General features: G+C 34.1%; 1 protein-coding gene across 2 annotated transcripts in view; it reads right to left on the reverse strand.

The window, feature by feature from the left end:
- Nucleotides 1-17487, reverse strand: part of LOC149476714 (kinesin-like protein Klp68D) — a 50294-nt gene that overhangs the window by 17547 nt on the left and 15260 nt on the right. For both annotated transcript variants that reach the window (XM_089711176.1, XM_089711177.1), the window contains 2 exons: nucleotides 10592-10864; nucleotides 3898-4091 (listed from right to left, as the gene is read on the reverse strand). In XM_089711176.1, the coding sequence (XP_089567302.1) occupies nucleotides 3898-4091; nucleotides 10592-10864 (467 nt within the window). The remainder of the gene's footprint in view (nucleotides 1-3897; nucleotides 4092-10591; nucleotides 10865-17487) is intronic.

Genomic DNA, 17487 nt, shown 5'->3' on the forward strand with positions numbered 1-17487 from the left:
TTGCGCCAAACACAAGAAAAAATTCCTTACCTGATAAAACTTCTCCATTCCATCATCATTCAAATTAAATCCTTAGACGAGTTTTACACTTCAGGTATAATCCAACAATAAAAAAATCTTCAAGAACTCAATTAAGACACTGTTCTTCTAATTAGCAAAGATTTCAGATTAACACGTGTATATTTACTTAAGGTCAGTTCCACATTGAATCTCACGTCATCACTTAGTTCCATCCCGCTCCCTGCGCCCACGCACACATTGTTTCATGAACTATTTAGATGGCATAGGCCTTGATGGAAATGACCTTATTACTAAGCTTCTGCACTTTATAACTGTATTGTTAGCATATGATTTAATTATATTATGTGTAGGTTGTAAGTAGGTAAAAATGTCTTACAGTTTTCATGTTCTACTAATGTGTGAATAAGATGAACTGATTCTTTATTTGTACCTCCTTTTATATCAGAGTACCATTTGGGGCTAACTAAATAATAATAATTCCAGCCCATTAATGGGAGCAGGGAGTAATGAATACTTTAATAGCTATATTAATTTGCCAAATTTAATAATCAGATATTATTCACTGAATGCAGTAGGACCGTAGGAGTAATTGCCCAAAAATATGTCATATGAATCAGAGGTATAAGCACAGCTGATGTATCATCATTCATCGTATGCTAATAGGAGCTGTTTAATTCTTTAGTCTGCAAATCTGCCGGCCATCGACCGTTTATAAAAAATCGCAACAATGCAATGAAAGATGCATTCATCTTATTATATAAGAAACATGATTTCTTGTCCACCCTTTTTCTGTTGTACTAATATTTACGATTCAACTGCATTTTAAGAGATATCTTCTGAAGTGGCAAGATTTAATTTTAATGATGAATTAGACAGATCCAGGCAATCTATGTATTTTATTCTTCCTTTTTTATCAGGTTCAATTCATCATAAGTAAACATTAATACATTTCTTTAGAAAGTTAAAATTAAAGACCTCATTGCGGATCACTCCATATGGCGTTATGATATCTCCAATGTCACTATAAAAGGACTTGAAGGATTTATATGAAACCTCCTCGCTTACGTCACGGTTAGGACAAATAAGTTCTTGTAATGCGAACAGGTTTTGCGAAACAATGGGCGTCGCGTGCGCACCAAGATTACGCACTTGATGTTGTTCTTACACTTTGTAGTGTTTCTTGTATTGGTTTTATGTTTTGTATTAGTTGCACGGCCCTATTTGTAGCAGTTTGTTCCTAACTTAATTATATCAATAATATTTCCATAATTAGTCCCAGATCAAATGAACCAATAAATTTTTGGCAATATATCATTATCCAGATGAGTTGAATATAATTCAGAAAAACTAATGGCGGTTGGATCACACACTGCGACAGAATTTGTGTGGTCAACATGACTTAAATGGTAAGTCATTAAATTTTAATCGGTATTTGCGGATGCATTGAATTCTAGCACCATGCATCGAGATATTAACTGGCGCTAGTGATGTGTGCCGAAGCGAAGTGATGCCGATCACATTTAGGTCGGAAAAGATAGGTAGTAATGGACAAAAACTTTGGGACAGTATTAAGATTCACTTATAGTAGGAACCGCGATTTGTATAGAGTCAGGCCAAGAGAAACCTTGATTCATCTTCAAATCCTGCAATCTACTTTGAAAAACTTATTTCAGGAACTGTGTATCAAAATTAAAAATGTTTCCATATTTAAAAAGATTGACGAAAACTTTAGTGTTTCCTGACTCCTAGGGCTAATTAATTCGAGAATAAGACAAAATAATTATATTTGTAAGTAACAGGTGTTACTGAAACCGAGCGTCGTGTCCTCGCTCTGCAACCGCAGAAGGCGAAATCAAACCGCATCTGTTTTTATACATCACCACGTTAAAGTACTTAGTAAAAACTAAGTGATTTTGTAATGAAAATAAGAAATCGTTAGTTCATGATTACTTAAATGGTCCTGAGCATTCAGTATAATTTAAAGGCAGTGTTCTTCTATACAAATATAAAAATACTGAAATTGTATACGGTAGTTTCTTTAAGTAAATCGCAATGTCTTTTCAATTAACTTTTTCAGTTCGTGTAAAAATACCTATTGATACAAAACGTCGTCGCATAAACGACAGGAATAATCTTCAAGGTTGGAGATTCAGGCATAATATTCGAGATGAAAGAGGTTCAATTTTTACTCTAATAACAAGGTCAATGCCAAAAGCGTGACCCACTTGTACGTTCTCCTTGAATAGGAAGGACCGGCAACACTAACTACATATTTAGTAATCTATACTAATATTATAAAGCTGAAGAGTTTGTTTGTTTGTTTGAACGCGTTAATCTCAGGAACTACTGGTCCGATTTGAAAAATTATTTCGGTGTTAGATAGCCCATTCATCGAGGAAGGCTAAAGGGCTATCATCACGGCTATATATATCATCAGACCAACAGGAGTGGAGCACTGCGGGTAAAACCGCAAGGAACAGCTAGTCTTTTAATATAAGTCTTTATGAAGAGAGGAGCTTGTCACACCATAAGTGACTTTTTATTTGTCCTTTTTGCCCATTCGCGATATAAAATTTCTTTGTTTTCACATACTATCGAGTTAAAATAAGACTGAAAGCAGGACATGTTAATATGGCATTAGCTAATAGGCGCCACTGGCTCATCTCTTACTCATTCGGCGCATTGCCCCGGCTTTGTTTGTCGTATTGTTACTCAGGCCACATGCATGCGTTTAGTGTGTATATTGTTGTGTTAAACGTTTTGACATTTGTGATTAAAATGTTGCACTCCACAAATTTATGTTACCTTTTGTATCAATTACATGTTTTGGTACCACTGGGTTCCTCAAAATATGCTACCTATAAGTGATATGTGAAATGAATGGAAAAAAAAATATTTCGTGGTTCCCTATTCAAGAGTAAAGTAATAGATAAAATTCTAACCACTGTCTTTATTAAGAGATCTGGCCATCTTGAGTGGACCATTAACATTTGTTTCCTGCATTTCATTAACATTTATTCAGCCGTATTTATTTGTAGAATTAATCATAACTGAACGTTAATACTTAGTCACGATTACGATCTCATTGTGTCTCCAATTGAAATGAGTAATAGCTCTAATTACTCCAATTTCGAAACAATTAAGCGCTATTTGAGGGGCTCAGGGTATATTTTGTCCTAATCGTTGTAATTAAGTAATTTTCCCCTTTCAGTCTAGACTATATCTATTTAAGTATAATAAGCCTTTGTTTAAATGCGTAATCCATATGTTTGTTTTATTTAATTTGACTATTTAGGAACTCTGGATATTTTATATTTCGTCTGAATCGGCACAAAACATTATGCAATTGCGAATTAAGTAGTACAAAATGTTATCGCGTGTTTACGGGTAGGGGAATCGGAGACCCGTATGAATAGGTAAGCTACTTTTAATAATAATAGTCCTTATCACCAATTCTACCCAAGCACACCTATACGTCAAAATAATTAAAAAGTGTTCTTGGAAAAAGTACACAACAATTTCGGGTCGATCTAACAAGCTCTAGTGAAGAAAGGCCAGGAAGGTCACGTGATTGCGCGACGGGTGTTTGTTCATGCGCGTGCCTTACGCAGCTTTATAAAAACTACACACCTAAACATAACATCTTTCTTTCTTTCTTCTTTCTTTCCTAAGTTCGATTCCTGATGAAGACGACGAAAAAAATAATGTCTCGGTTTAGCAGGACACAGAAGGCTGATCACTTAGGTAGGTACTTGTCCCTAGAAAATCGATCAATGAAACAGTTGTATGCATAATGCATCTGCCCCTTACCCCACTTAGGGACACGGGACTTCACTTTTAAACACAACAAAGCCGTACCGTAACCTATCAACATACCGTATCCTGTTGGTAGAGCGGTGCGCGGTCTCCACGGTGACCAGGAACACCGCGTGGCTCCGCGACGAGTGCTCGTTCATGTCGGTGCGGCCGGCGGCGCGGTTGCGGTTGCCCGCGCGCATCACGCGCACCATTTCTGCGGCTGATTTGCACACTATGGACGTCATCTCGGGGATGTAGAAGCCGTTCAGTTCCTGGTGGGGGAAATAGGCTGTTAAGAAATGTTAATATATCGAGTTTGGGCTCGTTTGATTCGTGTTGAAAAATACACTAAAAAGTATTAAATAAAAAAAATAATTACCTACGTTAAAAAAAACGTCTAATTCATTGTGATTATAAAATAGACAGACATGAGATAATATTGTTTGTAAATAGCAACAAAGAAAAATATGTCAATTACATCCCGACTGTCGCGACTGCAAGGAATCCGGTTTGAATATGCATCATAATATTTGCACAAAGGGAATTAAACATTAATAAATGCACTTAAAAACTACACTTTGAGCTAAGTATTTCCTTATTAGAACACGTTTAGTAGCCTATACTTTATTATGATTAACATCTATAATGGCTACATAAATGAAAAACATCCATCCATTTGTAATATTATGTCATACATACAAAACAATTGTAACTGCTTGGTTAATAGTCCGGGATACATCGCCCATTTTTGCAAGTGATTACTATCAAGCTAATTTTTCGTGAGTAGCTTTATTTTGATGAGATGCCCAATAATTTCATGTACGAAACTCTCGATTGTGGTAGCTACCAGAGGAAACAAGGATAAAATATTTTGATTTGATGGTTCTCAAATATTAATTACTAACTGAATGTTTTTTTTTGTTCAATCTCAAGATAATTATCTAAATTATTCGAAAAAATATTTGTCCTACAAAATCTATGGTTTGATCAAAGAGTCCCCCTTTCCAATGTGTATCGATAACGAAGTCATCATAAATGATTACTAACCAGCTGATTTTTTTATTTTCACTTATTTAGTTAATACTTATATAATTCAACAGACATATTGTCCTACAAATTGCGTAATAAATATTTGAGAACCGTCAAATCAAAAATTTTTATCCTTGTTACCTCTGTAAGCTACCACAATCGAGAGTTTCGTACATGAAATTATTGGGCATCTCATCAAAATAAAGCTACTCACGAAAAATTAGCTTGATAGTAATCACTTGCAAAAATGGGCGATGTATCCCGGACTATAATGGACTTATAATTCAGTTCAGTGACCACAAAACCGTATTACATATTTAAAGTAATTCGTTCAAATAATAATATAGCTATTATTTAATCGTTATAATATTCGTAGTTAGAATAAGAAGAAATAACTCAATTTAATATCCTTGGAACTAAAGAACATGTTTTGTCAATTCTTATGCATACGTTTCAGATTTCTAAACTGAGCCTGATTGACATAGATTTGTTCAATATGCAAGGATTAACTTAGTAGAGATGATCTATAGAATTTTTGAAGAAACCATTGAGAAGAAACTAAATATTTAAACGCATAAAAATAAAAGACTTTTCAACGTCCTCGTCGTAGGACGTCCGATATCTGTTCATCAGTGAAGAATTTGTTATCAAAACCAGAAAGTGACAATGGCCATTATAATTTACGAAGTTATTTTACTGTTTGTAAACCCGCATAGTAATTATAAATAATAAATTTAATTATTGTATAACTCTTGGTGTAACTAACAAATTATATTTTTTGCGAAATAAAAAATTTAAATCAAAATAATTAGATAAGAAGATTTCTTAATACTTCTGCATCTGAGACCAGGTTTTTCGCCAAAATCTACGTGATACATTTAGGCATATAGGTAGTCAAAAGATTATCTGTATGAAATACATAATGGTAATTTTAAAATTTGGTGTGCTAAAGGCATTTTAAATTAAATTATACCAGATTTGCATTTTGAAGTTGCAAAAATACATAATATCGGATACATTTTTTTCATTGCTCTTTTGTTCTTTTTAGTATTTAATTGTACCTACTTGTTAAAAGATAATCAAATGTTAATAAAGCGGAAAACGCAACTAACAAACCTCCACATCTGCCCTTGAGAACAATATTTATATCATACTAGCTTTCCGCCCGCGGCTTCGCCCGCGTTTTCAAAGAAAACCCGCATAGTTCCCGTTCCCGTGGGATTTCCGGGATAAAACCTATCCTATGTGTTAATCCAAGTTACCCTCTATATGTGTGTCTTTGATTTCATTTTAATCGGTTCAGTAGTATTTACGTGAAAGAGTAACAAACATCCATGCATACAAACTTTCGCCTTTATAATAGTATGTATTAGGATAGGATTAGGATAACCTTAAATACGAGCATGACTCATAAATAGGATAGTAATTATCCGTAATCAGCGACGCGTGTGGTAGAAAACGTAATTTGGCGCGAATTAATTGCATTTGGCAATACCAGCTTTTTATTTAGCAAATTGTACATGTTCATGCCGACTTATTTTACTCGTTAAATGCACTTGGGGTCAACATATCTTTATTTATTATTAGAGGTCCGCCCCGGCTTCGCCCGTGGTACATATTTCGCAATAAAAGGTAGCCTATGTCCTTTCTCGGGTATCAAAATATATACCTCCATACCAAATTTCATGCAAATTGGTTCAGTAGTTTAGGCGTGATTGAGTAACAGACAGACAGACAGAGTTACTTTCGCATTTATAATATTAGTATGGATTCGATTGTTCTACGTACACGATATGTGAGATTAATACGAAATTAATTTAAATAATTTTGCAATGAATAATTACGATGCAAATAAGATATATATATTTCGCACCGTTTTGGACGGTTGGCCAGCAAAGTACCAAACAAACCTCAATTTAAAGTTATGTAAACAGCTCTTGAGTATTTGTTATTGAAAATAATGTTAGCTTATTTTGTTATATTATTTTTTTTGCGTATTGATTTTCTTTACGGTCAAGTAGGTGCCTACAGTCCCCAACTACGCGATCTTTTTGACAAGTCTCCACCCCAGATACAACCTTTAGGTACCAGAAGGAAAAATTCCAAACGCTACATTAAGAACTAAATATTTAATCATAAATATTAATTAAGTTTAAAAAACATGCTTCAATCAAAGCTTCTACCACAAAAAGCCGCGAATAAATCTATCGTTGGAGCATGTTGGAACGTCAGTTAACCCAGCATTCAATTTCCAACCAGAAAAGCGAATCACGAGTGCATCAATGAGCAATGAGCATAATTACCCAAGGTCACTTCACTTTCATCTGCTCGTTATAACTTGCACAACTACGTGAAACTCGTGTTTCTAATTTACGGTTTTTGGTACTTATTGTGCAATCGTGGAGTTTCCACGGTTCAACTTTATAAGGGACTTATCGCGAAACTGAAAGTATTTCACTGCAAATGTGTTTAAATTCAATAGCCGCGTCCAGACCGACCGAGCGCGGCTCGCGAGTCCCGCTCGCGAGCCAATAGCTCGGCCGGTGTGGACGGCGCTCGGGCTTCCTCGGGCGCACGTTGGCTCGGCCGAGCGCCGCTCGACCCCGAGCCATGCGTTGTCGGTTTTTGGCGATGCTCAAAGGCGGCTCAGTCCGAGCGGCTCGCCCGGTGTGGACGGACATAACGACGCTCGCGAGCCAGAATCAAAAATGGATAAAGAAGACAGTATTCGCTTAATACAACTATACGGAAGCTTCAAAATGTTATGGGATTCGAAAGATCCATATCATTTAAATAAAAACAAGCGAGTTCCTGTTCCTTTAACAAACTGTTACCGTATTGGTTTTGGTTTTGGTACAATTTTTTAATCCAGATTTTTTGTTTCTTTTTTCTTTTTTTTATGATATATCCAGACAACACAAGCGCCGCAGCAGCTAATAAAACGTGGTTTTCCATCGTTATACGGAGATAAACTGAATGCTCAAACCGGCTCACCTTGGCTCGCGAGCGCGGCTCGGAACTTTTCACAAATAGCTCTGGTGCCACGGCTCGCGAGCAGGAAGTCTGAGCGCGGCTCGCGAGCCGCGCTCAGCCGGTCTGGACGCGGCTAATGATTGTGTATGGTCCTTCGAGGTAGGTCGTGAATAGTGTGCAAGTGTTCCAAGTTTCAACAGCATCAGAGATAACTTTAGTATATTAATCGCGAATGAGACATATAGTTAATAATATACAGTAACACATTTTGTAAAATTAAATTGTAATACTGAAATGATTTAAAAGAGCAACTATGGAGTTTCTTGCCGGTTCTTCTCCATAGATACTGCGTTCCGAATCGGTGGTAAATGTTAAAATATGTATTGACGTTTCAAAAGTGCTTCTCGAAGAAGTCTAATTGAATAAATAAAAGTTTGAGTTTGAGTTTGTGTTTTCAGTTTTCACTATGTATTAAAAGAAACATTTCCCGTGATTAAAAAGCTTTTTTTTAAGTTCATGCATACATAAAATTACACACACGTTTAAGTCTCTTTCTTTGACCAATTTTCTGTAGGGTGTGTATTCATTTGTCTTACTATTTTCCAACAAGCAACCCAAAATATAAGGAACTAATTATCACTTTGAAACATCAATTCATTCGTCGACTCAGCATAGAAACATTTTTAATGCATTTCTTATTATTATCTAACTTGTATAAAATTAATTCAAATCTACAATACGCAATACTATTTCTAGAATTCGCAAATACTACTCATAAAGATAAATTAAATCTTTTAACCTTAATGATTGTTTCAGGGTCGGCTTATTACTACTTAAGTCTTTGATAATGTTCGATAATTCTGATAATACACACCTAATATTTTTATTGATTATGATTGGTACTAATTTTATTCTATTGTGTTATGTATTATTCAAAGAACGTAATGATAACAATATCTCGCATCACTTTTTGGATCTCTTTAACTTTTTTAACTTTTTCCAATAAAGGTTTTGAAGCGCGCTTCTTGAAAACTTATTTGTGCACGTTGAGAGTAAAATTTTAAGGTCGCATCATGGCAATACCGTCACAACATGGAGTAGGGCGACGATATTGGTATCTTTGAATCTTGCCAAAGAAGTTTTACTTCTGACACGTTTGCTCGGCACCACCGCTCTTTTTTTATCTGTGTAGATACAGATAATTCTGACAAACATAATTCTGACATTCCGAATCGGTATTCGAGATGTCATTTACGTTACATTTTACGATGATTGCACTTTTCCCAATATCTCAAAGCAAGGAAACAGAGCGGATTAATTAATTTTATTTTAACAATTACTGAAGTGAAAACATGAAGACACACACGAACGCAAACTAAAGTAGGGTAAAATGTTAACGTTTGTAAAATTATTATTACACGAATAACAATATTGATATTCCTTGTATTACCTACATTTCACGCGTGTTATTTGAAGTTATGAAATAAAAGTAATCTGCCCTTGGCCAGAATTGCGGTTTCGATACATGCTGCTAAATATATTTGTTTATTGTTTAAATAAAAATGTAAACAAATAAATAAAACTGAAGTGTCTGTTTGGAACTTTGGAAATTTTTCCATAACAATAAGTAATAACTGACCTTTAAACGTTTTAGCGCGTGAAGTCATGTGTTTGTTTTTAGCAAATAAGGTGTTTTAAGGCTATAAGGGCCTTGTTGCAATGTTGACCATAGATCCGACCTTACCGATAGGTAATGTGATGTACTAACAAAGTATTTTCTTGTTTCATTTGACACCATTTTACGAGATTTTACATGAATATTGTTTTTTTTTTGTTTTTGAAATACATACTATTATTAGGCGTATGTTGAAAAACATAATAAAATTGATTTTGAACCACCTAATGGTCAAGTGCGTGTCGAAATATCACATCACATGTCGTCCAAATTTTCCATTCTATGTCATGCCGGATTCATCACGATCTTTTCTCTGACCAATTTGAGCAATGGTGAAATTAACAATAGGCCCATAAATTCATAATTTTTTGCACAGGCGTAGTCACGATCTCTTCTTTATTGTATTCAGAGGCATAAACCATCTGCTATTTCTACGAATTCTTTTTTGTAAGATTCAGAGGTCTCCATCTCTAAGCTATTATTGCTCTTCGTGATGTTATTAAATAAGGATATACGAGTAAACTAAATAAAGCACGACTGAACACAAACAAGGCTATAGGAGACGCGAATGTTGACAATACGCGCGGAAGTGTTTATCTCAACCGCGTTACTCGGTTTACCTAGTTAGTCATGTATTTATGGTTATTTTGTCTTATTTAGAAATGAGGGACGGATGAGACACTATGGAAAAGCTGTTTTATATGAAGTATGAGTTTTTTATATCATTTTTTTTTGTTTCATGTGCCTGTATGGCGTGCAATTCACAATTCACAGTAGGTATTAAACGAAAAAAAAAATTATTGAAATAGACTTCTTTTAGAAGTATTTTTTATCGTCAGAAACTCAGAACATAGTTTTTAACCACTTACCTCCGGTATCGAGTGATAAATGTATTATGTTTATTTATATGCATGGTTCAAAAGAGTTTCGCATGTAAACAGACAAACTGCTGAGTTCGTTTGAATATCTATTTGTATCTACTATAGATTTATTGTAAGTCAAATATAATGTAATAGATTGTAAAAACAACACTTATATCAAAAGGCGACCGCCTTTTAACTACTTTTATTACTACCACAATGACAACTAACTAACCTGCCCCCTAATCGTGAGTTTCTTGCACTCCTTGCTGAGCAGATCCCTTACATCCTCGAGATACAGTTCCACAAACGAGCACGACACGAGATGCGTCACATCTGGGCTTGCCGTGTTCTCTATATGCGCCCACATGTGCCTGAAGGTGCGCGGTATGATGCCCTCGTCGTCAGGTGTTCCTTCCATCGTGTGGGTCTTGCCTGTGCCGGTCTGTCCATAGGCGAAGACGCAGCCGTTGAAACCGTCGAGCACGGACGCCACCAGCGGCCTGACCTGCAGAAGAAATTGTTTATGAGATACTGTTTATATTAGTAGGATTGTTAATGAGATACTGAATATTATATAGTATATATTATGGCATTCGAAAGTTTGGTTCGTTGTTTATAACGATAGTTTGAAAAAACTGAATTCAATGAGTCTTCATTCCAAAAGTTCTCGCGTTAAGTTACGAGATTTACACTGCAAATCAAACTCATAAGTAGAATGTAAACGAAATATTCATAAGGAAAATATTGGAGGCAATTTAGTAGCGAATACAAAAAAAACTACTTCTGTATAAAATTGACGAATGTAATTCGTGTTTTTCCTTGTAAATAAAAATCAATAATCATAATGACTATTCTATTATAAGGATAACAACGTTATAGGTATTAGGTACCAATATATTTACTTTATAATTATTATACAAAAACAATACGCTTTGTATTTGAAAAATTAAAAAGCAGGTCAATGTTTTAAATAAAGCGTATCCATCAGATCGGAAGCGCTCTAACATAAAGGCCATCAATCACTTAGCGCCTACTGAGAGTTCAATTATAATGATTGTGGCAACTGCGGGATATTGACCGGAAATAGGGTTGCAACCCTGGTGTGCAATGTGAATCCTTCGATCTATATGGTGTGCAATGTGAATCCTTCGATCTAGGCCCTATCGTATTGATTTATTTTTTTACGATGTTTACACGCACGCAAAATTGATGATAATAATAAAATATGTTTCATGAATACTAATTCTTTAAAATTGATATAGCGATAAAAAATAAAAATAAAATAAATCTTTATTTCACCTTTTGATTGTACAATATTGAATATGTGGCTCTGGGTCTCTTGCTATGCATAGCCTGTGTTAAGAGAGTCAGTCCCTACTAATTTGAAAACAAAAACAAAAATAATGATAATTTATTTTTATTTCGTATTTTGGCAATCAGAGGTTTGATTTTAAATAGGACAAAAAAGATGTTGCCACATCACCTTGAAGTCAATAAGAATATTCATAAGGAAAATATTGGAGGCAATTTAGTAGCGAATACAAAAAAAAACTACTTCTGTATAAAATTTTGAGAAAAAACATTTATAATAAACTATTTATTTAATTTAAAATATAGAGAGGAAAATTACTTTTCGTTGATTAAAGTTGCCAGTATCTTATTATTATTTCTTCAATGTATTTTATAAAGTAACGAAACATCTTCTATTTACTATGTTTCTACTTATAGAAAAATTGAGCTGCAGTACTTGTAGAAAAAGTTGTGAAAAAGTAATAAATTATTTATTATTTAACACTTATCATTACTATTAATAATTATATTCACACTATTATTCGTGACGTTCACTGAGTGCTGATCTCAATGCTCAATATATCTGGGGGCACGGCAGTGCCCCCGCCAAGTCGAGCAAAAAAAAGCGGCACGGCCGTACCATCCTTTTCTCGAAGCAATTCGGGCCTTTTTCGACCCCCTATAATTCGGTTGTGGATAAAGCAAGAAACCTGAATCTTCAGTAACTAATCCGGCATTGTATAAACACGGAATATTTAAAATTTCAGTCAATTTGAACCAGTAGTTTAAGAATGACAACTTGTTAAAGTTTCTAAATTTTGTCACTCACTGACTCACCGATCATCAAAAGTCCAAGGCACTTCTAGCAGACTTAGAAGCTTCATATTTGGAATACATATAGAGTTTAGTGTCTTAATCATGGGAAAACTTAAATATTTTGTAATTTCGGTCCAGTTTTCCAAATACACCAACTGCATCAATAACTTTGTAATCCCATATAAATATATGGGATTACAAAGTTATTTATGCAGTTGGTGGTTGGTGGTGGTATCAAAAAGAAAGGCTCTACAAAAAGAAGTGAGATCCCATCAAAAACATCCTGTAAAAAACCCAAGTCTCGCAGCTCAGTCTTTCTACCGTCAAAAGTTGTGAGATCCATGTAATACCAAGTCGGTTAATCTATTTGAAAGAAAGAAAGAAAGAAAATAAATTTATTGCAAAAAACACAGCCAACAACATAACAAAATAAAACGTAACGCATGAAAACAAAATAAATATTACAATATTATATTAGATTCTTTAGTCTCTCGCGCCTCACGCGATTGAAACTCTCGTTCCTGTTGGTCGCTGGCCCGTCGTGCTGTGTAGTGTGATACATACTAATAATCAAATCAAGCGATGTCCAAGTCGATCTATTTGTTTAAAACGTTAAATATTTTTAATATTGGCATGATAATAACTTATGTAATAACTTAAGACAGAAGGTCCTTCAAGTAGACACTAAATAGATTAACCGACTTGGTATTACATGGATCTCACAACTTTTGACGGTAGAAAGACTGAGCTGCGAGACTTGGGTTTTTTACAGGATGTTTTTGATGGGATTATAGTCTACACAAAAACAAAGTTAATAGCTTCACTACATAGTATAAAACAAAGTCGCTTTCCCTGTCCCTATGTCCCTTTGTACGCTTAAATCTTTGAAACTACGCAACGCATTTTGATGCGGTTTTTTTTAATAGATAGAGTGATTCAAGAGGAAGGTTTATATGTATAATAACATCCATTAAATAGTGGAGAAGTATTGTTATTTTTGAGGTTTCTAATGTGATGTAGTAAAAAATTACATTTTTTCCGCTTACATTGCAAACGCACGCTGAACCCTACGAGTTTTATCAAAATAATGTACTAAGTATTATACACATTGAAAAGGTCTACAGAAAAGTCCGCGATGGTATATGTCTATCTCTTATGGATAACCCACAATAACTTTTTTTTGTCATTTACTTTTTACGACAAATAATGGCTAATTTTCGATGCGATTTTAACCAATACAGCATTAATCCTTAACCAATTAAATACCTTGAATACATTGTTCATTTAATATAGATCCATATGGCCCTTTACACCGTATGATTTAAGTGAATATTTTCGAAGATATTACAGATTTAAAAATTGCGGGACGTACCGTTTGCGGCGGTACCGGCCGGCCGCCGGGCTATATATTTTATACCCGTGCGAAGCCGGAGCGGGCCGCTATGTTTTTATATACAACGTTCACAGTTTTTCTGTAGTGTATTTAGTATCAGCATCACATGAGTAGAATACTCATGTGATCAGCATTGCACCCGTGCGAAGCCGGGGCGGGTCGCTAGTGTGTTATAAAATATTTAATTGATTAATGCATGTGATGACGATATTCATATATGTACATATGTATGTATGTATATGTATGATCAAAAGCTTTTAAATTTAGTCATAATCGTTTATACTTTATAATAAACTAGATTTCCGCCCGCCGGCTTCGCCCGCGTTTTCAAAGGAAAACCCGCATAGTCCCATTCCCGTGGGATTTCCGGGATAAAACCTATCCTATGTGTTAATCCAAGTTACCCTCTATATGTTTCTTAAATTTCATTGTAATCGGTTCAGTAGAATTTGCGTGAAAGAGTAACAAACACACACATCCTCACAAACTTTCGCATTTATAATATTAGTAGGAAGAAGGATAGTTACTATTTATTATCTCAAAACATTAATATCATTCATAATAAAATTTAAGTGTTTGTTTTCAATATACAGTTTATTATTATGGAATATGAAAGAAAATATAAACAATTATTATTATAATTTTCCTCTTTCGTACGTAAGTGGCTAATGTAACAAGTGATAACTGCGTTAAAAACAACCGACTTCAAACTTGCACTTGCAACATTTACAATTACAGACAAAAATGCTCAACTAAATAAAAACTACTGGGCCTATCCGAATAAAATTTTTATGGGACCAATTCGACACCATCCCGCATCAAACAAAAAAAGAATCACGTAAATCGGTTCAGAAACCTCGGAGTAATCGGTGTACATATATAAAAATAAAAAAAACATACCGGCCGAATTGATAACCTCCTCCTTTTTTTGAAGTCGGTTAAAAATGTATAGATCGATTCTAATGAGGCTGTATATAATGATATTATAAGGAACAACTCAGTTCAGGCTCTTTATTTTTCAAAAGTTTTAAAAACTAGATACGTATCACGGTTTTATAGTAGCTTAAATTTATAGAATTATTACTCGTTTTCAATTGGATAGAAAACTTGGCACTATCATCAGCTGAAAGAATATCTTGCCGCAAAAAATATTAGATGACCTCAAATATTTTTTACCTTTTTACATTTCGAGGAAAAATACGGTGGATTTAATAATAATTTGGTTTTGGAAGTGTGATATTTATAATGTTTAGTACCTAATTAATGTTTATATGTAGTATATTTGTAACACGATTAATCCTTACTGTAATTTGAACCTTTTATTACAAACAGCGACATTATAAAGATTATAAATCCTAAAGTTATAATACATCGAACGCATTACAACAAATCAGCTGTATAAATAAAAAAGTCCATATCAAAATATATTGCACGAAGCATTTCTGACATTGCTACTGATTAATAAATTCGCAAAATGCAATGTAAATTTATTCATTATCACTACCTCCATTTGCATACATAAACAGAGCGAATCGAAAATAATTACAAAAAACACAAAGTCCATTTTAACATGTCACCGTAGTTACGTAATAAATGAATTTAACGGCGCATCTGAAAATCACCGATTGTGTAAACTGACGTAATTGCCGTAAGCTTTGTATGCGCACGCGCAGCCTTGACTGACAGACATAACGACTTGCCGGTCATTATATAGATATTATAGTTATGACGACGTACACTGTATTGCACGAATAAAATCAGTCGTCTGAAATAGGTACGTACCTTAATGACAATGCTAGAAAATATACTAATGCCATGAAAATATTGTGTGCTTTATTCCATTATTATTATAGTGCTTTCTTTAAAATCTAACTGTCTTTCAGCGACCTGTCAAGATAATGCATTGGCCACGCTGCGAAATTTTGAATAGATGTCGTTCTTCATTTTATTAGTTAATTTGTTTTTTATCTGACAAGATTTTTATCGATTAACAATTTTCGTAAACATAAATACTAACAGTAACAGCACCTTAAATGTGATTCTAGGTTCCTACAGGACAAACAAAACAAACTTACAATATTTTTTTTCCTTAATAGGCTATCGAAGACTAAATAATAATTTGGAAAATCCAAAAGTGCACGCCTCATAATTTTTTTTTAATAAATATTTATTAATTATTATTTTTGTTTATTTAATAACAATTAAACCACATCGAATCAGACCCTGAAAAATGAAAGGGTTCTATTCCTGAGCATACTCAAGCGTAAGAGAAAAAAAAAGACTCGATTAGTAAAGTATTTCGGTCGCTATCGTGTTAACAAGAAAAAGGATCCGCACATACAGACACACGGACGTCCAAGACAGAACTTTTTTAAACTGTTTTTTAACTAGTTTAAATAATAAAAATGACATCAAAAATATCATGAACGTTAAAAATAGTGTTTTTTCTTAATATGTGTGTGTATGTATTATCTTACAAGTGCAATGTATGATACATAAAGACATTTTAAGTTTGAAAAATCAGATGTTTTGCGCGAAGTGACAGTAGTACCCACCTCAACGCTTCGCTTATGAGGCGTGCAATATTAAAAAGAATCTGTTTAAAACTAAGTAACACTACAAAGACTAAACAACATTCCCAGAAAGAGCATAAAACATTTTTATCTGCACCGCGAGCTGCGCACGCGCACAATGGACCATTTAAAGTAAACATACAGCAATATTTTAAACGAAGCATATTTTTCCTGGTGTTTCACGATTTCAGTATAAATAGAGTTTTATGAATCACTTAGTTGCGAACACTTGTGGATGCTTCAAGTGTATTTGGCTGCATTACGATTTGCGTGTTGTTATCATGAGTTATAGCCAACTTGAGCCTGAAATATACTAGAATTATAATGCATTAATGAAATACGTGTAATGTAGTGATGTAGCCCGTGTAGGTATATGGATGTAGCCCATGAAGGTGTGATATTAATCGTTTCCAAAGAATAAGAAACCATAAATACTCAAAAAAAATCTATCTATTCTTTATTGTTTCTTCCCACAAATTGGTATTTAATACACATTCAAATCTATTTCAGGTAGTGGTTGACCTAACTAGGTACCTTGCTACCAACTTTTAACACAGGTATTCGTTCAAATATAAATTATGCTCCTTATGAAAAAATATGATGACGCAAAACTTTCAATCCACTTCTATACACAAATAAGTACAGTTTATTCAATATGATTATTTGGCACTTTGCCAAAAATATAACGAGACGAGCTGTCCGTTCAATTTATAAAAACAAATACATTATCAGATCTTGGATAAACGTCAATAGGTATTTCTAAAAAGAAAACTTTTAATAATAATGAAAAAACTTTCAGCACTTTGAAAGTAGTTGACCTAAAAGATGTAGTCGAAATGAGAATTTAGTTTAATTTCATTGCGGCAGTCCAATTGAATCTTAAAGTTTTGAAAGTTAAGTAATGAAAAGGTTTCTTGTTATTAAATCGACTGATCATTAAAATTTATTTTGGGACTAATAAATTTTAAATTTTGGTTTGTACTCAAAATTTTATGACTCCAGTCACTTGGTGATATTTTTTTTTTGCAAACAACGCGATAAATTCCTATAATTTCT

Source organism: Colias philodice, chromosome 26, assembly GCF_061535455.1.
Source record: "Colias philodice isolate Cphi_HAF_F1 chromosome 26, ilColPhil1 Martin Lab GWU primary, whole genome shotgun sequence".
Classification (NCBI taxonomy): Eukaryota; Metazoa; Arthropoda; class Insecta; order Lepidoptera; family Pieridae; genus Colias; species Colias philodice.